Source organism: Echinops telfairi, unplaced genomic scaffold (assembly GCF_000313985.2).
Source record: "Echinops telfairi isolate 266 unplaced genomic scaffold, ASM31398v2 ScPeMD7_3533;HRSCAF=4204_0, whole genome shotgun sequence".
In the NCBI taxonomy this organism is placed as follows: domain Eukaryota; kingdom Metazoa; phylum Chordata; class Mammalia; order Afrosoricida; family Tenrecidae; genus Echinops; species Echinops telfairi.
In genome coordinates, this window is record NW_022107431.1 from 47,699,891 (window position 1) to 47,722,450 (window position 22,560).

General features: G+C 39.1%; 1 protein-coding gene across 1 annotated transcript; it reads left to right on the plus strand.

Moving 5' to 3' along the window:
- The first annotated feature begins 224 nt into the window (after nt 1–224).
- LOC101640259 (amine sulfotransferase-like) lies at nt 225–17,270 on the plus strand. The gene is made up of 5 exons (XM_004702018.2): nt 225–356; nt 6,002–6,128; nt 7,111–7,205; nt 13,306–13,492; nt 17,149–17,270. Exons 1-5 carry the CDS (start codon nt 225–227, stop codon nt 17,268–17,270), a joined length of 663 nt encoding a protein of 220 aa, XP_004702075.2.
- The last annotated feature ends 5,290 nt before the right edge of the window (nt 17,271–22,560 follow it).

Consider the following 22,560-nt stretch of genomic DNA (forward strand, 5'->3'; position numbering starts at 1 on the left):
TCAGGATAATTTTACGTCTGTTCATGGCGCTGTGCCTAGAACAGCAAGCTCAAATCAAAAGGGGCAGTGGGAAGATGAAGAGCATGATGACTACATTTGCTGTTATGAGTCAATTTGTATTTGAAACAAGATTATGTATTCTTACAGGTACAATCTGGACTCAACAGATACTAAGCTTGATTTATTACGAAGGTCACCGTAACAGAACCTCACATATGGATTCAATGGATAGAGCCCCATTTCTGGAGTACAATATTAGGAAAGTTGACCATTCCGTGCGCCCGTCTCCTCGCCTCTTCGCCTCCCACCTTCCGTATTATTTAGTTCCAAAGGGCCTCAGGAACAACAAAAGTAAAGTATGTCGTAGAAATTTCCTATAGACTTTCCCCCCTAGACGTGTCTTGTTCTCTGGCCTTGTTCATCCACTTTCTTTCAAATGTTTTAGTTATTTTATTGCAAATATTTTATCTTATATGTTTAACAAATATATAGAGTGTGTTAGTCTGGGGAGACTAGAGAAACAAACCTAGGGAGGCTCATATTTGTATATGAAAGAGCTTTAGATACAAGAGCACTTGAATATTGAGAAAACATCCCAGCCCAGTCCAGATCAAGTGCATAAGTCTGATATTAGCCCATATGTCTGATAACAATATATAGATTCCTCTTCAGACTCATGAAACACATGCAATGATGCCAAATGGAGGACAATCACACGCCAGTGAGTGGGAAGTCTTGGGGATCCAGTGGCATTGTAAACATCTCAGCACTGGCAGGGGTCTCCACGTGGCTCCTCCAGTTCAGGCCACTAATGTAGTTCCATGTGCCTTGACAGCAGCAATGTCTCCCAGACAGTGAGCAGAGCAAGAGAGTATATCCCGCCTCCAAGGAGGAATACCAGAGTTCCCAGAAACCTCAGGAGAAGGCCATGCCCACACAGAGGCCTCATTGGCTATGACCTGATTGACAGGCTAAACTTCACCCATTCACTCTTAATCCTCTCAAATTGACAAACGATTGTATAACTACCAAATAGAGTATTACACAGAAAAACATACCTTGGATTACCATGCATGTTTACATGAATTATGTAGATAAATAACTTTCATGTCAGCTCTTAAAACTCCATTTACTTTAATGGCTTGATAAAATTTCATTGTGAGCTACTAGTAAAGCATTCATGGACTGCTAGGTTACAGCAAATACATTTTATATGCTATATTGTAATAAATATTCCTCTAGATCTTTGTACTTTTCTAGTCTAGTAAAATATTTTCCTAAAGGTGAAATATAAGTACTTTACTTGTTAATGTATTATCAACTTGCTTTTTATGAACCACCAACTTCTACTTCTTCAAACAGCATTCAAGAATATTGTTTTCCACATACGAGTGCTTCTTTCTCACCATTGAAATGATCGTTTTGGCTAATGCTGCACACACAAAAAAAGAAGCAAAGCTCCTGACTTGAATTGCTTATAATTTCCAATAATTGAACATCTTTTTAATATACTCTTAGGCTTTTAAGTATCTTTTTACAGTTTTGTGCATTTTTCTTTTGTTTGTTTTCCTTTCGTTTGTTTAGCGGTTGTCTGATGTACTTACAATCCCTGAGAGGTATAAATGGTTGATGCCTGATCTGTAAACTGTAGGTTGGCTGCTAATCTTCACTTTGGTGGTTCAGATCTACTTATTAGCACCAAGGATGTAAGTCCTAGTGATACACTTCTGTAAAGCATACAGCCAAGAAAACTCCATAGAGCAGTTTTACTCTGTAGAGATAAAACACATGGGCACCCACAGTAAGAATTAACATTGTGGCAAGGAGTGAAAGCATTTGTATAGAAGAAATATATTCCCAAGAAATCGTTTATCTTTAAACATTGTTGAAAGCCTTTTATTTTAAATAACCAGTTCATTAGTCTTTCCTTTATAACTTCTATATTTAGTGTCTTGCTAAGATATTCTTCCGCCACAAGATTGTGTAAATACTCTTTAGGCTTTTTATCTAATTAGTGTCTACCTTTTATTTTGGCTATAGATTAATATTTGGTTATAGACTATACCTAAAATTACATGTCCTATGAGGTATGAATATTTTGTTATATTTGTCCAACAAGTTAGTTCATTTATTCAACATTATCTATTAAAGAATATCCTTTCCCAAATATTTGGACTCTATATTTTGATATGCTAAATATTCTTTTCTGATTCTGCATTCTTTCTTCCAACTATTAATAGATCATTCATCTGTGCCAGTTTTTTACTGCTCTAAATATTACAAATATGAAAACGTCCACTCTGATAAAGTAAATCTTACAACAATTTTTAAAATAATTTGATCCCTTAATGATTTTAGATGCCAATTGGAAGTTACTAAATGTGTAGACTAACTATGGGACAATGGTTGACAGTGCAATATTCCAACGTTCTATCCAGTACCGTTCTAAGGTTCTTGATTAGGCCGACTTTTATAGCCTCTAAATGTGTTTAATATTGATCTTCCTGATCACTTTAGACATTCTTTTTTTTATTGAACCAATTCTCAGTACACTTGCTTACATTTTTATAGCTTTATGAGTATAAATTTTTTATACTATGAACTTTCTGTTTAAATATATCTTTTTGTAGCAAAAACATTAGTTTACTATTTCCGTACTCTTAAATATATTTTCTTGACTTTATTATTCTTTTCTTTTTTCTGTTTAGTATAATTAGTTTATCATCTTAACTGATAATATGTCTAATTTTTAATTGTTTTCAATATTTTCCTTCTTTTCTATGTCACTAGGCAAAATGTGTAGGGCTAAAATATTATGACAGATATCCTTCTCTTTTATGGATTCTCCAGAATTTTCAGTAAATTAGGTCTTTCGTTTTTATTCTACTAGGGATAACTCGGGAACATAGTCAAATGTATTTTGTTCTTAATTTACTTGAAGCTTTAATTTTACATTTGTGTATTCACAGAAAAGTAATTATATTATATGCATTGGGTGGGATAACACTGAAGAGGTCTTCTTTTTCCTTTTTCAATATATAGTACAATATAATTAATTGATTAACTTAGAAATGCCTCAGTTCTGGAATAAACCCTACTTGCTTACAGAAACAGAGAAGTAAACCACTGTCAGAGATTGATTCTGAGTCGCAGTGACCTCTGACCGGCTTCTGAGGCTGTCCATCTTTGTGAGAGCAGATGGCCTCACCGTCCGCCTGTGCTTGTTCATAGAACAGTATTTTTTTTAACATACTGATGGAGGACCCTTTTTAAAAATTTTCCACTCAGTTTTTTATCATTAATTACTTTTAAAAATCGATCTCTGATTTTCTATGATTGTTCTATCTCTGCTTGGCTTCAATATCAGAGTTAGCTTCTTTTTCCTAAATCAGCATTATTCATATTTTCAAAACAAGTTATAACATTTCATCTAAATTTTAAAAATTATTGAAACAAATGAAAATATATTCTGTCATTGTATGATGAATATTTTCTAATTCTTGATTTGATCATTTTCTTTTATTTGTAATGCTGAAAATATATTAATTCTTTCTTCTTTTTTTGAAAAATCATTTTATTGGGGGCTCTTACAGCTCTTATCAAAATCTACACATCCATCCATTGTGTCAAGCACGTTGGTACATATGTTGCCATTTTCATTTTCAAAACATTTTCTTTCTGCTTCAACCCTTGATATCAGCTCCTCGTTTCTCCCCTCTCCCACCCTCCCTCCCTCACAAACCCTTGATAATTTATTTTAAAAAATAATTTCCCATGGCTTACACTAACCGCTGTCTTCCTTCACCCACTTTTCTATTGTCCGTTCCCCTAGGAAGGGGGTATATGTAGATCATTGTAATCGGTTCCCCCTTTCTCCCCTGAACTTCCCCTTACGCTCCTGGTATCTCTATTCTCATTATTAGTCCTGAGGGGTTTATCTGTCCTGGATTCTCAGTGTTACGACCTCTCATCTGTACCAGTGTACATGCTCTGGTCTAGCCAGATTTGCAAGGTAGAATTGAGGTCATGATAGTGTGGGGAGAAAGCATTAAACAACTAGAGGAACACTGTATACTTCATCAGTGCTGTACTGCACTCTGACTATCTAGTCTCTTCCTTGTGACCCTTCTGTAAGGAGATGTCCAATTGTGTACAGATGGGCCTTGGGTCTCTACTGTGCTCTTCTCATTCACATAGATATGATTTTTTGTTCTGGGTCTTTGATGCCTGATACCTGATCCCTTCGACACCTCATGATCACATAGGCTGGTGGGCTTCTTCCATGTGGGCTTTGCTGATTATGAGCTACATGGCTACTTGTTTATCTTCAAGACTTTAAGGTCCCAGACGTTATATCTTTTGATAGCCGAGCACCATTAGCTTTCTTCACCATGTTTGCTTATGCACCATTTTGTCTTTAGCAAGTCAGGAAAGAAATATAAAGTTTCTTGGGAGGCAAGGGGTGAAAAAATGACCCGATACCAAGGGTTCAAGTAGAAAGGAAATGTTTTAGAAGTGATGATGGCAACATATGTACAAATGTGCTTGGTACAATTAATGTATGGAGTGTTATAAGAGCCATAAGAGCCCCCAATAAAATGATATATTAAAAAAATAATAATAAAAGAAAAAAGTTTTTAATTAACAGTTATCTTCATTTTGCCTAAATTTTTGTTGTATTCTTTTATTCATTCTTAAATTTAAATGTGATTTTCATTGCTCTAAGTTTATTTTTAATTGTATGAGTATGCCTCTCTCTAAGCTCATCCTTAGGTGTCCTGTTGGCATAGTGGTTACATGTTGGGCTGCCATCCTAATGGTCAGCAGGTCAAAACCAGGAGCCACATCTCCATAAGTTACTGTCTCAGGAACCCACAGGGGCAGTTCTATCCTGTCCTTCAGGGAGCCAGGAGTCAGAACTGACATGATAGCAGTCAGTGAGTGAGTGATACATGCCCTGCACTACATAATTGGGATAGACTAGTGTCTTTATTTTGACACACTCTGTTATTAATATTCATGAACTCACCCATGGTGCATATCTGCATGAGTTCCCCTAGGTTATTCACCCTGAATAAAATTGCAAAGCAATAAATATAGGAATATTCAACTTATTAACATGATGCTTTCTTTTTTAAAGAAGATAGTCTTATTAATTTAAATTGATTCATAGTCCCTCGTACTTACCCTTGGCATACTTTTAAGTTTTGGTAAATTTGATTCTGTGATATCTCAAATGGATCTTAATTTTCTTTTCCCTAATCAATAATAAGATTAACCATTTATCATGTCTTTTTTTGCCTAATTATTTCTTCTGACTATTGTGCATTGCTCAAATATATATTGCTTCCCTCATATTTCATTGTTTTTATAAGTTTTCTAGGTAAATTTTAATAAACATAATTCCTAATTTTATTGTAGGTAAATTCAGTTTTATTTTTAATAAAATTTTCTTGTTTTAGAAAGCTTCCTGAAACTAGACATATCTCTTCAACAAATATTTTCTGTGGCAAACTTTGTTTTCACATTTAAGTCTTTGACCTTATCATTCATTTAGTATTAAAGATTTGCTGTTGTTTTTTACCCCCAGTTGTATAATCATTTGCTCTAAAACCATCGACAAAATAGTTTTCTCTTTCCTCATTTATCCCTAATCTTGCTTTGTTTTGATGTCAAAGGTCACATATTGCTGGTGAAGGGTGAATTGGGGCAGGTCCTGTGGAAACCAATGTGCAATATATGCAAGCCTGACAAGTGAACAGCTCCACTTGTAGAAATGTGTCCTCCTCACATGCACAGACAGGAAATGTCATGTGAATAACATCATTTATTGGAGCACTCTTTGTAATAATAAAACTATTTAAATAATTTCCATAAATAGTAGGCTAAGTGAATAATTTATTGTGAATTTGTGTAATTATATATTTTGCATGTGTAAATATCTAGGAAAAATAACCAAAGTTTGTTGAAAGTATTTATCTCTCTCCCTCCCCCCTGGTAGGTTATTTATGTCTACAGAAATCCTAAGGATGTTTTGGTCTCCTATTTTCACTTTACAAAACTTTTGGCTACATTAGAAGATGTAGATAGTATAGAGCACTTCATGAAAAGATTTCTTGATGGAAAAGGTAACTATTTATTAATCAAACAACTTGTTTATGATGTACTGATGACTTCTGGCCAAGTTCTCAAGTTTAAGAAACATAATTGTGGTTAGAGAAGGAAGATAATTCAAGGTAGACTACATACGAGTAATTACTATTGTGCATGATTTTATGATACTGATCTATTAGTATCAATTTATGTAAGAACCACTTTCAGGAATGTAAAGGTCACATAGGCACATATTATAGGAAATCTTTTGGTAATATTATAAAATAATCACAAACATCTAGCAATTGATATTAATTAGGTCCAGAGTGGATGCCCTGGATGATGCAAATGTTAACACACTCAGCTGCTAACCCCAAAGTTAGATGTCCAAGTCTATGCAGAGGCACTTCTGTAGAAGTGCCTGCCAACCTGCTTCCCCAATATTAGCCACTAAAGACCCTCGGGAGCATAATTCTACTCCACTGACAAGAAGTGAATTTCCAGGAGTCAGAATTAATTTAATGGGGACAGTTTGTAGTCCAATGAAGAATACAGACTGGGGCACAAACCTCATAGAACATAAAACAAGATCTTACTCGTTTAGAATATTATGTCTTCTTTTTAGTGTTGATAGCTAAAGTTGCTGTTCAAAATCATAGAATAGAGAACATTGAGATAAATAAAAACATATTTGAAGATACAGGAAGTAGGAAAATAAATGTTAAAACTGTGACCTTCTTATTCCTGCATTGCTGCTTTCCTTTGTACAGAAAGTATCTTTCTATAAAGAAAATTCCTATTAAAATGATGTGGCTGTTCCGCATGGAACTATCCATTTTCCAAGAAGGCAATACAGACATCCAGTAACAGGAAATATATTTTCTCTGAGCACTGAAAGACAGAAAAGAGAATACAGTTTATTATTTTAAAAATGCAACAACTTTTACACTCATTACATTTTAATGTTGATTATTAACTCAATTAATTGCTTATTTTAAATATTAATTTTCCCCACAGTGGTGGGAAGCCTTTGGTTTGATCACGTCAGAGGCTGGTACGAGCACAGACACAGTTTCAATGTTCTGTTTCTGAGGTACGAAGACATGAAGAAGGTAGGACCGGAGGGTTATATGATTGTGACTGTTCTTTCCCTACAATGCCTTCTTCTTCTGGTGTCAGTGAACAACGTTCTCCGAGTTCTCACTGAATCTTACTACATGCTCCAGCTCAGACTCATTTTGGGACTTGTAATTTTCTGGTAACTTGAAGAATAAGGTGTGCCTGACCCAAGTCCTGGTGTTTTCAGTTGTCTCATCTGCATGCGAAAGTTGGACACTGAATAAGGACGACCAAAGAAGAATGGATGCCTTTGGCTCATGGGACTAGTCAAGAATGTTGAAAGTACCATGAACCGCCAATAGAACTAATAAATCTGTCTTGGAAGAAGTACAATCGAGATGGTCTTTAGAGGAAACATGGTGAGACATTGTCTCACATCCTTTGGGCATGTAATCAGGAGAAACTAGTTCCTGGAGAAAGATGTCATGCATGGTAAAGTAGAGGGGCAGTGACACACAGGAGGGCTCTTGCCAAGCTGTGTTGGCACAAGAACAACTGTGAGAATGGTCCAGGACCCGAGGTGATTTGTTCTGTTGCACACAGGGATGCTATGAGTTGGACTTGACTCCCTGCACTTACCAACTAAACAATTTCTGCTCATCCTTCAATTAGTATCTCTCTTAGCACTGCTGACAGGTCTCTTCTCAGTGTTCTCAGCCTTTTACCGTCTCATGTAGCTACGTGTAACAATCAAGGCAAAACCCAAGGTCCAGACAGCTGGACATAGACAATGAGGGAGGAGAGCAGGTGGAGCACTGGGATGAGAAGCCATTCCGAAGATGCGACAGATTATTGCCACATGAGAATGTGTGTCCTATGATGTATATCCTCCTTGTTGTATAGAGAAATTTGAAATGTAGATTTTATGTGAAATCAGGTTTAAATACTATCAACTCAAATAACTTTCAAGAATTGTTTAAATAAGACAAAACTCTACATTGTGATCTGATTACTATTTTAAAACAAATTTTATTCATGAGTTTACTTTATAATATTGTACACCTACAATAGGACAGGCATGTAACTACTCTAAAGAGAATATTCTTTTAAGAATCCTTTATTTCCAGAGCTTATAGTTTACATGTAAGATTTGTATTCATTCCGAGAGTATAGATAAGGGGTCCTCAAACTTTTTAAACAGGGGGCCAATTTACTGTCCCTCAGACCGTTGGAGGGCCGGACTATAGTTTTAAAAAAAACAACTATGAACATATTCCTATGCTCACTGCACATTTTTTAAAAGGGTGGAGACAGACCCAGTTATGGACACGGCGGCCTGCTGGGTCTCCTTGCTTTATTAGTTTCCAGCCGATCAGTTCAGAAAGTTGGAGAGGGTGAGGTTGGAGAGGGTGGGGCTGCCACCAGAAGCTCTGGACGCACTCTCCTGGGGCAGGCTTGGCGGTACAGACTATGGGACGACCTCCCAGGCCCCACCAGGGACTGGTAGGAAGACCCTGGATCAGCGGCTGTTCTCCCACACAGATGGAGACCTGGAACTCAGGGGTTGTTGCTGTGGGTTTGCATGCCCCAGCGGGTCACAGACCATCAGTGCCCTGGTGAGCCTGGAAGGATTTGACCAGAGCGATTCATGCAGGGACTGGGCTGGAGCCACCGACTGGGACATGGCCTTGTAGTGGTTGCATCTGCTCACACAACTTAGGGGGTCAGCATGGGCCCTGGTGAGGGCTGGAGCCTCTTTGGGAATTGGGGCTCATAGGGGTGAGACCGGGTAGGCAGGGAGGGGCCGCCAGGCTGAGGAGAGAAGCCAAGGTGTTATGTCACAGACACCCTAAGACCAGTCCCAGCCTCGAGCCTGGAGGCCAAGATGAACCAGCCCTCAGGCCCATCCTGGCGCAGGGGGTAGGGTCTTCAGGAAACACCGTCCCCCATCCAGCCCTTCCTGCCTGAAGGTCAGTAGGCTGTAGTTCTAATTAGGGGTGACCAATCCCTGTGGCTGCTTGGGGTTGGGCTGCCGGCTTACTTCCCCTGGGAGGCAGATTTTTTGCCTGTAGGGATGAACTTCAGGGAGCTGCTGAATATTCAGAAGCGGTACTGCCCCCGCTTGGGGCCATCATTGAGGAACTTGTGGCCAAGCACATGGCCGCATTTACCGCAGGACACCTTAAAGGCATCAGGCTGATTGCTCTCGGCCTGCTTGGCCACGCTATCATCGTGGCCGGTCTCCGTGAAGGCTGGCCACAGCGACAAGTGCTCATACTTGGAGCAGGGGCAGAACAGCTCGTAGCCGCACTTGGCACTCACCTAGACAGCTGGTTCAAAGTGATTCTGGAAAACCTCACCCCGGAGAAGCTGCAGACAGACATAGTGCCACCAGGTTCCTTTCTGCCCGCACACTCGGACAGCTCCGAGTGCACCGACCCACCACACATAGCTTATTTTGAAGTTAAAAAGCAAAATGAGCAAAAACACCTGGCAGGCCGGATAAATGTCCTCGGCGGGCCGCATGTGGCCCGTGGGCCATAGTTTGAGGACCCCTGGTATAGATAAGGTAAAAACCTGATAATTGGTATAAAGTACAAGTGCAGATAAGCTGTTAACAAGGAGATCTAACATAGCCAAGATGATCAGGGTGTTTCTGAGGAGAAGTGACTTTGGAACTACAAGTTAAACTAGGGAAGAAGACTGGATACGTGGTCCAAATGAAGAAAATGAAATGTGTAACTTTTTTTAAACCGTAAAAGCTCTGAGGACCTGAAGAAAGAACTAAGAGAGCTAAGTGGCAGTGGTGAAACATGAACCTACAGAGGATATAGGAGCCAGATTGTACAAGGCTTACCGATGATGTTAGTGAATTTCTATTGTTGTTATTTTCATTCTTGAATAATAAGGAGTCCTTAAAGAGTTATAAAAAGGATAGAAATGTGATAAAATGTATATCTTTAGAAGAGTGTTCTCATTACTGGTTGAGAAGTGATAACTATGAAGAAGAACAGACCTGCTAGAGACCTGTGAATTCATTCCATGATAAACCATGGTGCCTTGGAGTAAAGTAGTGTCATGGTGATACCATTGCCTCCTCTGGAGAGAAACTATGGAGCGCAATTGTGTCATCAACTGGAACAAGGTTGGTGGCCAAGCCTGGAGGGGACCGTCATGGAAGTATGAGGAGGTTTGAATAAGTTAGAAAATGTCCCTGAGAAGCAACGTGCACCTTTGTGGCATCCCAAATGAATTAAACTCTCATGACCAAAAACCAGAAGAGTTGTAGGATTACATCAAGGACATGTTGGATTACATCAAGGACATTGGACGTGGAGATAGTCAGATGGAAAAGATGGGAAAAGAAAGAAAACACTGAAATGCATGTCATAAAGACTCCGGAATTTGCTTTGAATTTAGAAATGCTAAAGTCACTGGGGGGGCGGGGGCGGGGATGATGAGGTGAAACTGCGAAACTGAACCCATCAAAGGCTGGCTGTGGAAGACACGGTAAGCTATAATAACGAAATGAGCAAGAACCTGACGTTAGAAACCAAGAGTAAAGAGATCACAAGACTTTTCTCAAGCTGAAGGAACTGGGGAAGAAATTCAGGTAAGGATTAGTAATATTGAAGGACTGTGTGGATAAAAAATTGAATTACACCGGAAATAGCAAAAAGTATCATAAAAGGTGGAAATCCACAGGCATTGTACCAAAAGAGTTGGTTGACATTAAACAATTTCAAGAGATAGGACATGATTTTGTACTGACTTCTTCCTTGTGTCTCTTGGATCTCAGCTCCTCTACCAAGTCTTCCTCTCCTTGATCATTGCATCCTTGTACTGTGCTGCTCCCCTCACATCCTGTACTACTCCAATCAGCATTCAGAAGATTTCTTTTGTTGAAGATCAACGTCTGTTTCTTCAATGCGTGTCGTTAGGTTTACAATGCCTTCTGCTGTTGTGTTTAGTTTTTCTTATTTTCTTGTTGAGGGTGTTGCAGTATGTTTAGGTCTGCATGTCATTTTGGAAGAATTGGGTGCCATGTTCTTGTGAGACTGAGGGGCCCTGAGTTCTTTCTTTGTGTGACTGGTAAGAGTGGTTTCAGGGACTACCTGTGGCCTACCATGGCAGTAGATTGGAATGCTGTGTAGGTGAGGTGCTATTCTAATTCAGTGACCAGAGCCAATCTGAGCCTCAGAGGGTAGGCTGAGGCCATTGTATGTAGGTATGCTACTGAGCCAGCTTGGGGCAAGCCTGCAGTGTGGGCACAGACCTGTTCTGGACTGCCTGGCCACCATTTGCAGTTTTTTAAAGACTCTCTGTGGAGCCTAAAACTGGTAGAGCTAGTTTTTGGCTTGGGCTGTGGCTTTCAGCCCTGAATTTTCCTGTTTTATTATGTCAAAAAACACAGGCTGTGCTCTGGAGATTAGAATTCTGCTTGCCTAGACCAGGATCAGGTTTCTGGCAGCTTATATTTAAATTTACACAAAGGAACACAGCCTGGAACTGTGTTTTCAAAAATTTTTTTTTCTTTTTATAATGAGTTTTTGGAGTGCCCTAGTATTGGGGCTGTGCTGCATTGTCCCCCAGGGAAGGAGGGCTAGATTAGATGAGTGGGTTTGGGGCCGAATGCATCTGAACCCTCCTCTCCTCACCATCAACTCCCACTGGCTGCACTCCTGTATCACTCCCAGTTCTCTCCCGAACAACATTATCACAGGTTAATATCCTAGGGGCTCTTCATTTGCTGAAAATGAGTGAATAATTATCTATTGTTACCCACACTGGCAGGCACAGAACTGGGGAGTGGAGGAAAGTGGATGACCAATGTCTTTCTTCGCTTTTCCTTGGCTGGGGAGGGAAGATGCAAAGCCCAAGAGTGCAGGAGTGAGGTGGATATCAATGAGGGGAACTCCGATGTGAACTCTTGTGGCTAGTTCTCAGAGACTCTCCATAAACTTGGGATTATGATGAACTTTAGACAGCTGCCAGGGGAAATTATTCCATGCTACAACTCTTGGGTCTTTGGTGCTGGAAGGGGTGGCAGACACTGTCCCAGTGGATATAGTGAGGGATTAGCAGAGCCCCAGGGCCAACTTGGTAAACTGAGAGCATTTCAGCAAGTTCTCCAATTTCTCTGTGGGCAAAAATCTAAGTGGGAGGTCTATACCAAACCCTACTACAGTGAATCTGTTTATAGCACACAGCCTCCCAATATTGGCCTCCTTACCTCTTAATCTTCTGATCCAACAACAGTAGCAGCAGGTGTGTGATTCTACCTGGCACCAATGTTCTTTCAAACTTCCTAGCAGATAAGGGGTACCAAGTGTCCCTCTCTAAGGTCCAGTTTTTCTGCCCTTTGTTATCTATCTGGGAGTCTGACTCACAAAGAACCCACAGAGAGATTACAGTAGACCAAACACAGTTTGATGCCTAACTCTCAACTCCCTCTACAAAAACTGAAATACTCTCCTTTCTAAGCCTCACAGGCTATCTCAGGCTGTGGATTCAAAATTTTAGTGTGTTAGCCTCTCTGCAGCAGATAAGGGACAACTGCTCATTTGATTTCTTAAGTGCTGCTTCCACGAGCATTGATTGTGATCTAAGTAAGATGAAAAATCCTGGATTACTTCAATCATTTCACAATTTATCATGATATGACCTACTGGTCCTGTTGTGAGGATTCCTTGCCTTAATTTGTAATCCATACCGAACACCGCTCTCTTTCTTTATTACCATTTCACATTGTATTATATTAAGCTCACCATTGTACTTTGATTGTGCTCTTTATGAGCATCCCCATGAAACTTTGTGCTTTTCATAAATACAGATATTATTTTATTGTTCTCTTCAGCTTTTCAAATCTCTACTAGTTTGTGATGCATCAAATTCCAAAAGTGTTGGCTTATTGAACAAGTGAAAATGAGCACTCACTCCTATCTTAAAACAAGACGAAGCACTGAATAAACTGAAAACCAAAGCACTCATTTTCAAAGGAGGAATAATAGAGTAATATATTATTGTCGAATTTAGACTTAAAAGACCAAGCTCTGTACTTTAAAAAACATTATTTTAAAATGTTACTTAAAAAATTAGATCATTAACTTATGTATAAACTGACTAGTTTCTCATACCAACCATTTCTTTTAGGATCTGAGAAGTTGTGTGCTTAAAATCTGCAGTTTTCTTGAGAAAGAACTGAGTGACGAGGCTGTGGATGATGTTGTGAGAAAAGCCACTTTTCAAAACATGAAATCTGATCCACAAGCAAATTATAATAAAATTGTAAAAGAAGAAATTGGGTCAAGAACAGATGATATTCGTTTCCTACGCAAAGGTAATGCTCAGGACTTAAAGCATCAAAATGTAAAATGTTCCCTTAACTCCTTGTCCCACAGGGGGATTAAGAGGTATTTCCAATATGCCTCTCTAATTGATGCTGGTTTCTTAAAGCCATCTAAATTTACAACTAAAAATAGCTCTAAAGAGTGTTTCAGAAACCTTAACACTGTTTTAGTGCAAAGCCTGACACTTCAGTCTATCTAATCAACACTTCTTCTCTTCCTTCTAGACCTGGGATTGGTTAACTTTGAAAAAGAAGAGCCAATCCTGTCCCTCACAACAATTGAAAAATTATTCACAAGCCATATATACATTTTTATGAAGAGAGAAAATGTAAAATAATGTGAACGAAACTATAGTATTTTTATTTTCATTTTCAATTTTTCTTCAGAATCCCATGTACATATCAAAACAGCGGCATATGGCTCCATTGAGGGCTGCAGTTTGCCAAACCTGATTCTAGGCTAGATGTTGACATTTTGAATTTGGCTAGCAATGTCTGTGTGAAGGTAATGTATATATGTGATCAAGTTGTGTGTGTGTGTGTGTGTGTGTGTGTGTGTGTAACCACCAGCTACTCCAAGGAAGAAAGGAAGGGCTTTCTACTCTCATTAAGAATTATGACTTAGAATTTTGAAAATGCAAGGAGCAATATTACTCTATCCTACAAGGTCACTATGAGTCAACATTAAAGTTGATGGCAGTGAATTTGCTTTTAACATTTAGAGTATAAGATATAATATGATAGAGCATATATTATATATAAGCTCCAACTGTTTGCCTATACTTCCCAGAAAATACTACAAGGTAAATCTTTTTTCTCATCTATATATATGATTGGTAGATTACTGTTATGTATTTATTTTTCTTAAATAATTACTTCATATTTTCATCATTAAAAGTAGAAAGATATCTGGTTACCCAATTTGCTTTGAACTCAATTATTCAACAACAAGCAATAAATTGTAGGTGTGCATCTATAGGTTTCAGAAATTCCTCCTAACCACTGCCTCTTACGTTCAAAGATTTCACTGTAAACATTCTCATCAGGGAGCTCTATTTGCATAATGGCTCATGCTTTGGCCTCAACAGGGGAGAAAGGTGAGCTCTGCTACTGTGAAGATCATTGGCCACACAATGACGCAGTTCCCCTCTGGTTTGGGGGTTGCTGTGAGTCAGAATCAAAGAGGAAACATAGTAGTTGGAAAACCTGGCCTAGGGGATAGGAACAAAGCTGGAGACTGCATGATCGTGTTTTGCAAGACTAATAACTTCTTCACAAATAACTTTTTTCAACAATACAAAATGTGACTATATTTGTGGACTTCTCCAGAAGCAATACACAGAAATCAAATTGAATACATCTGTGGTAAGAGATGATGGAGAAGCTCAATATCAGCAGCTGGTCAGGAGAGATCAGTCTTTGGAAAAGGATACCATGGTTGGCAAAGTAGAGGGGCAGTGGAAAAGAGGAGGTCCCTCACGAGATGAATTTAAACTGTAGCTTTGAAATGGGCTCAACATAGGAACACGGGTGAGGATGACTCAGGACTGGGCAGTGTTTCACCCTAGTGGGCGTAGGTTCTCTGTGGGTCAGAATCAACTCCATGGCACCGAACAACAACAACAACAAGAGGCCAAGGGCCACCTGTGAAGCAGACCATCAATTGCTTATATATAAGTGTTGGAGTATAAGTCCCCAACAATAGAATATGTTCTCAGGAGGGAATTTATGATTAGGGAAAATAAGGCAGACAGACAGACAGCAGGGCACAGGGGCTTCTTGATCCAATGTCAGGACCAAGAGAGTGAGTGTATTTTCCAATAGGTATATATGATGGGCCTTAAAATCTTTCAGTAAGCATAAATGTCATACAGTGAACCTATTACATAGTTAATGGCTAATATCATAAGCATGTCACATAATAAACAGAAAATGAAGTGAGTCATCATCTTGACCTAGTGCTAGTTGAGCTCTAATGCCCCAGAGCCCTCCCAGGGGAACAATCTACAATTCGAATCAGCAAGAGACATCAGAAGAGGGTTTGCTATATTTTGCTCTGGGTTGGGTTGTAGAACCTGATTGCTCTTATATACAGAAAACCTTCAGGCATAATGAACAGCCCGACAAAGATATGATTCATATTTTATGGTTGCTCCTTTTCAACTACCCCTTAATGGAAAGCAATTACAGGGTGCACATATTTGACATGCAAAGTATATATTTGAAGACATCTCTATCTCAGAATAATGAAGATCTTTCTCAAAATAGGGCTAGTTTTCTATGCTCATGGTTATGAGCATGGAAATAAGATCAAATACACTCATCCAAGTTCTCAGTTTACCACATATAAGTTCAAGTCAAAGTCAAAGTTAAAACAAGTCCACAAGAGCCAACATACAACCTTGAGTACAGTGAACCCTCGTTTATCGCGGTTAATCGGTTCTACACCCTACCGTGATAAATGAAATTCCGTGAAGTAGGATTCCTTATTTGTAAATCAAATATTTTCGTAGTTAGAGCATAGAGGACATGAAAAAACACCCTTCAGTCACCATTACACTCGTATTACCCAATTTATTAAACAAAAAAGGGAAAATACAGTAAAACATTTTGGACGTTACAATTATCATTTATTATTTATTATATTATTTATGGCATCAAGCGTGTACAGTATGAGCCAATCAGTGGCAGTAATGACAGAGCGTGCGCTGTTATGCAAAAACCGCGATAGAGTGAAGCCGCAGAAGTCGAAGCGCGAAGTGGCGAGGGTTCACTGTATATCCCACCGGAATTTTGAAACCATCTCAAGAACAATTTGATGCATTGAAAAGTAATGACAGAAGACTTGGTGAGCTGTGAAATGACATCAAGAACATCATCCATAAAGAATGCAAAAGGTCATTTAAAAAGCCAAAGAATGAAAAGATTGGAGTGGATGTCAGAAGAGACTCTGAAATGGCTCCTAACCATAAAGCAGCTAAGGCAAATGCTTTGGGTTTCTCAGCGTACTCCTCAACAGTCAACTAAATCAGATACGTTGCAACTTGCATTCCCACAAGAGTTTTCTATTTACTAAATGTCAATGAGACTATGCTCAAAGTTAAATGTGGTCATTGAAGGAGCTATGGTACAAGTCGTAATTTCTTAAAATTGGTTTAAAAATTTCTTCAAATTTTTATACAGCTTCAGCACAGACAACTTTGAGTACCCTCTATGCCCTTGACTTTATTACTTGAAAATTTTGAACTTCAATTTTTGGGGGGTCAACAGTAAGGATGAAGAAATATCTTCACTATACAGTTCTTTGTCAAACTTTATAATATATTCATCCATACAGTATACTGCTTGCCATATAATAAATGTAGTCTTTAATACATTTTAAGATTTGTTTCTCCTTTTCAAGAACTATTATGATTCAATGGTAGCAGTTGGAAGGTTAACAGAAAGAGAAATAGATTATATAGTCACCACATTGGCAGCATTATTAAGTTAATTTCATGTATAAAGAGAGCTGAGGGGTTAAGCCTTGTGGTAACCTACTGGAAATATTTAGCTTGATTTGGAGAAGAGGTTAAGTGGGGAGAGAACCTTGGCCTTCATCATGTCCTTGTCTCCTCTGGCTACTGTTTGTGTGCTTACCTCACTAGGTACAATTGGAGACTGGAAACATTACCTGACTGTGGAGCAGAGTGAGATGTTTGACAGGATCTTCCAAAGGAAGATGAAAGATATTCCTCTGAAGTTCACCTGGGATGTAAAGGAGGAATAGAATTTTAATCAGAGTCCAAAACAATCATATAAAAGCTAGTAATTGTAAAACATGCTTTCATATTCATATTGATATACACCTTTCATGTGATTGTTAATGATAAAATCTCAGTTCTTTATTGACACTATTAGTGAAAAATATAAGTACATTTAAATAATGAGCATACATTTGATGAGCTCTGTGAATTGCAAAATATTAAGGTGATTTAGTAGGTGAAATTGTAATAGTAATAGGAAAAATTGAAAGCTTGATGCATGAATTGTGAATGTTTTTAGAACAATTTCTGTACTATGGATTTCTTTAATTATCTACATTTAAATTTAGAATCAGTTAAACATTGAGGATTATTTTATTTTCTTGTTAAACTTCAATTATTTCGCTTCAAAAACTTTTATGACTGTGTAAGTGTTATAGTAGAAGAAATAAATAACTCAAATATAAATATAGGCATCTTTATAATAATTTACCATATCATGATGCTTGTGTTAAAGATCAGTGGATGAAGGTACACTAAATTATTTAAATGTTTAGTTATTTGATTTTTGGGAATGAAACGTATGATTAATGAAAGAAAACAGACAAATGCACCACAAAAATGTCAACATGTTTATTGTTAGATGTTGGTTCCAGCTCATAGCGACCCTATGCGCAACAAAGGAAAGCTCCCAGGTCCCGTTCCACTCTCGCGATGTTGTTTTTTTGCGGTTTTTCAAAAACCATCATATTGGGAGTTAAGACAGATATCATATACTTCCATAGTTCAATCACATCAAGTAGTATTGTCCAGTCGCTGCCACAATCAGTTTCAAAACATCCTTTTTCTTCTTGAACTCTGTGACATAAGATTCTTTATACCAGCCCCCAGTTGACTGCCCTAGAAACCTTTATTCTACTTGCTATCTCTACAGGTTCATCAATTCTGAGTTTCACATACTGAAAAACATATAACAGAAATTCAAGAGTCACACCCAATGACAAAATACATCAGAGCTAAAACCCAAAATAAACAAACAAAACACAAAAAACAGAGAACATGCCAAAACCAGATCAGGCACACCATGAATCACATGGGGAATTTTTAGAAAAAATCATGGGGGATCAACAATGTTTAAACCATTCAAGTCAGGTTTATGATTTTGTTCCCCTATAAACATCTCTCCAATGCAATCTGTTTGGCAAACCAGTTTCTTCCCATCCCACTGTTATGGATAGAGGTACATCACTAGAGGCGTATTTCCTATGTAGAGCTCACAAATGTATCTTGGGCTCCCACTGTCATCCACAGCCTTCTGCAAACCAGTATCTCATAGTTTAGGCTCTGATACTATTCCCTTCATTGGTTTCGGATTATAGAATTTACAGTTCTTCGTTCCCTGATGTTGGCATGCTTCTTCCCTCTGGAGTCAGTTGACAACTGACTTAGATGGCTGCTTGTTTCGAAACAAGCCTTTAAGACCCCAGACACTGTTTTATCTGATAGCTGGGCACCATCTAATTTCTTTACCACACTTTGTTATAGCACCCATTTGTTCCTTTCCAGTGGGAGAGTATGAAGCAGGGTGCTAACTTAAGAACTAATTGTTTTCAAATTGGATTTAGGATTCAGTGCAAGCCCCAAACCCATTCCTGGTTCTATGTTTGTTTTTTAAAAATCTGCCTTTGTATCCTTTAGAGACCTCCTTGATAATTTATGACAGAGAGTCTTGTCAATCATCTCTTTGGGGCATAAAGGCCAATTGTTAATATTGCCATTGATTAGCCTCTTGTACTAACTTTTTAAAGCACTGTTGAGAGAGGGAAATTGAGCCAATATAAGCTAACTTTATATCGCAATACCTGAATTATTGACTTGTACAGAATAAAAACTTTTGTGGCTGGATTCTATTTATACAACAATGGGAGTTGGTTGTCAGGGAAAATTTACAATAAAGAATGTCAGTCACAGGTTTGCCAGAATAATATATATCTTAATACACTATATAGATTATAGATGTAGTAAGTCAATGATCATCCACCAACTGACAGTTCAATACATTTTTATTAATAAAGCATTTTATGGGGGGGTCCTTACATATAACAGTCCATTTATCCAATATATTAAGTGGATATGTAAAAATATTTCCATGAACAATTTCAAAACGTTATCTTTCTTCTTGAGCCCCTTGATATCACCCCCTCTTTATTCCCTCTCTCCCCTGGGCCTGCCACCCTTGGGAACCCTTAATATAGTATGTATTGTTATTCATACATATCTTACACTGCCCCTTCTATCTTTATCACTGTCTTCTGCTTTTTCAAACACCAGGAATTTTCTGTCTTTAAGTCCTCAGGTGACACGTGTGTTTGTGGTGGGGTCCAGTGCATGTGGTGGAGTTACCACACTGATCTCCCTGGTGCAGCCTTTGCAGCATGTTGTGTGCTTTGAAGGCCCAGAATTCAATGCCCCAGGGTTCTATGGCACTTGATCTGGGCCCGCAGGCTGAATGTGCCCAGAAACTTGGGCCAATGTGGCTTATTCAGTGCATATTCCTAGGGATACTCCCCACTTAGGGTCTTTAAAAATATTTTGTGATATTCCCCCCACCTGGATGTCGGTCCTCCCACTTTTCCTACCAAGAGTCATGTAGTTGTGCTCCTGCAGACATATCTGTTCCCTTCCCCTCTCCTGACCTGACTTTCCCAACTGTATCCCTTTCCCTCTGATAGGGATGTCTCCTTGTCTGGAATAACCCCTCAGTAGTCAACAACCGCTGCCCCTCCCTTTACAATTTGATCCCAGCTGACCTGGGAAGTTCTTTGCTAAAGTGATCTCAAGATACAAACCTAGAGAGGTTGGAGGATGGTTCATTGGCACCAGCCAGGCTCTCTACCAGGCTGTCAGGCAACCCTGGTCAGTAGACTGAATGCTCTGCAAGCCGAGCTTCGTCCATCCTGTTGCTTCTTCCTACAGCAGTGGACTCAGGCAAATTTGTCCTTTTCTTATTGACTAACTTCACTCTACATAATGGTTTCTAGATCCCTCCATGTCATGGGGCGTTTCATTGTTGTTTTTCAGGCATGAGTAATATTCCATTATTTGTTTATACCAGAGTTGTTTTTTTAAATCATTTTATTGTGGGCTCATACAACACTTATCACAATCCATACATACATCAATTGTGTAAAGCACATTTGTACATGCACTGCCCTCAACACTCTCAAAACATTTGCTCTCCACTTAAGCCCTTGGCATCAGCTTCTCATGTTTTTGTCTCCTTCCCCGCTCCCCCTCCCTCATGAGACCTTGATAATTTATAAATTATTATTTTGTCATATCTTACACTGTCCAACGTCTCCCTTCACCCACTTTTCGGTTGTCCATTCCCCAGGGAGGTGGTTATATGTAGATCCTTGCAACCAGTTCCCCCTTTTCACCCCACCTTACCTCCACCCTCCCATTATTGCCACTCTCTGCACTGGTCCCAAAGGGACCATCTGTTCTGGATTCCCTGTGCTCCCAGTTCCTATCTGTACCAGTGTATATCCTCTGGTCTAGCCACATTTGTAAGGTAGATTTGGGATCATGAGAGTGGGGGTGTGGGGGTAGGGGTGGAGAAGCATTTAGGAACTAAAGGAAAGTTGTATGGTTTATCGTTGCTACATAGCACCCTGACTGTCGTCTCTGCCCCACAACTCTTCTGTAAGGGGATGTCCAGTTGCCTACAGATGGATGTTGGATCCCCACTCTGCACTCCCCGCATTCAGAATTATTTGATTTTTTGTTCTTTACTGCCTGATGCCTGATCACATCATGATCACACAGGCTGGTGTACTTCTTCCATTTGGGCTTTGTTGCTTCTGAGCTATATGGCTGCTTGTTTATCTTCAAGCCTTAAAGATCCCAGATGCTATATCTTTTGATAGCCAGGTTCCATCAGCTTTCTTCACCACATTTGCTTATGCACCCATTTGTCTTCAGCAATTGTCTCGGGAATGTGAGCATCATGGAATGCCAGGTTAATAGAACAAAGTGTTCTTGCATTGAGGGAGTACTTGAGTGGAGGCCCAAAGTCCATCTGCTACCTTAATACTTAATACTTAATCTATATATATACAGATCTATTTCCCAGCCCTCATATATAAATATATTTAAATATGTACACAATGGTATTTAGACTTCTATAAATGCCCTTTACCTCCTAGCTCTTTCGTCTATTTCCTTTTATTTTCCTCTTGTCCCACTATCATGCTCAGACTTCAGTTGGGTTTCACTAATTCCTCTCGGTTACCTTACCCTGATCACATCCGACCAGGCCTCCCACACCCTCCTCACCACCGATTTGGATCACTTGCTGTTCCCTTGTCCCTGGGTTTGTTAACACCACTTCCTTCTCCTCCCCCCCACTACGTACCCCTCTCCCATATCACCAAGAACCATCGGTTCGGTTGTTTTTTCCTCCAGATAGTTCATCCAGCCTATCGTATTTAGACAGACCTGTGGAGATAATAACTTGCACAAAAACAAGACAGAGCAAAACAAATCAACAAAAGAAAACAAAATAACAACAACAACAACAACAACAAAATGTCAATGACACACATAAAAAACCACCAACGACAAAAAAGAAAAACCTGCAGTTAGTTCAAGGACTGTTTGTTCCCCTTTAGGAGGGTTTTCCAGTCAAGTCTGATGGGGTGCCACACACTGGCTATACCAGAGTTTTTTAATCCAATATTTTACTGATGGGAATTTAGGCCATTTTCAACTTCTTGCTATTGTGAACTATGCTGCAATGAAAATGGGGGAGCATATGTCTGCTCGTGGTCTCTTTCTTATTTCTTTGGGGAATCTGACCAGTAGTGGTTTTGCTGGATTATATGGTATTTATATTGCCATCTGTTTTAGGAACCACCATATCACTCTTTCCACATTGCTTGTATGTATTTACAAGCCCGCCAGCAATTTATGAGTTCCAGTGACTTGACACCTTCCACAGCATTTGTTGTTCTTAGTTTCGGATTTTTAAAAATCATTTTATTGGGTTTTTTAAAAACTCATAACATTTGAGGTAGTTACATAATCTGGTGTCAATTTGGGGCTTGATAGGATTAAGAGTGAAGGGGTGGGGTCTAGTCTGTCAATCAGAACATAGCCAATGAGGTCTCTCTGTGGGCATGGCCTTCTCCTGAGAATTCTGTTAACTCCAGTATTTCCTCCTTGGAGGTGGGAGACATTACTGTCTGTCTCTGCTCATGTCCTGTGAGACATATCTGAGGAGAAGCTACATGCATCTACCCTAATGCAGCCCTG

Coding starts and splice junctions, on each gene's coding strand:
- LOC101640259 (XM_004702018.2), top strand. CDS start 225: ATGGATAGAGCCCCATTTCTGGAGTACAATATTAGGAAAGTTGACCAT. Junction 357..6,001: donor TCAGGAACAACAAAAGTAAA/GTATGTCGTAGA, acceptor CCCCCCTGGTAG/GTTATTTATGTCTACAGAAA. Junction 7,206..13,305: donor GGTACGAAGACATGAAGAAG/GTAGGACCGGAG, acceptor CATTTCTTTTAG/GATCTGAGAAGTTGTGTGCT.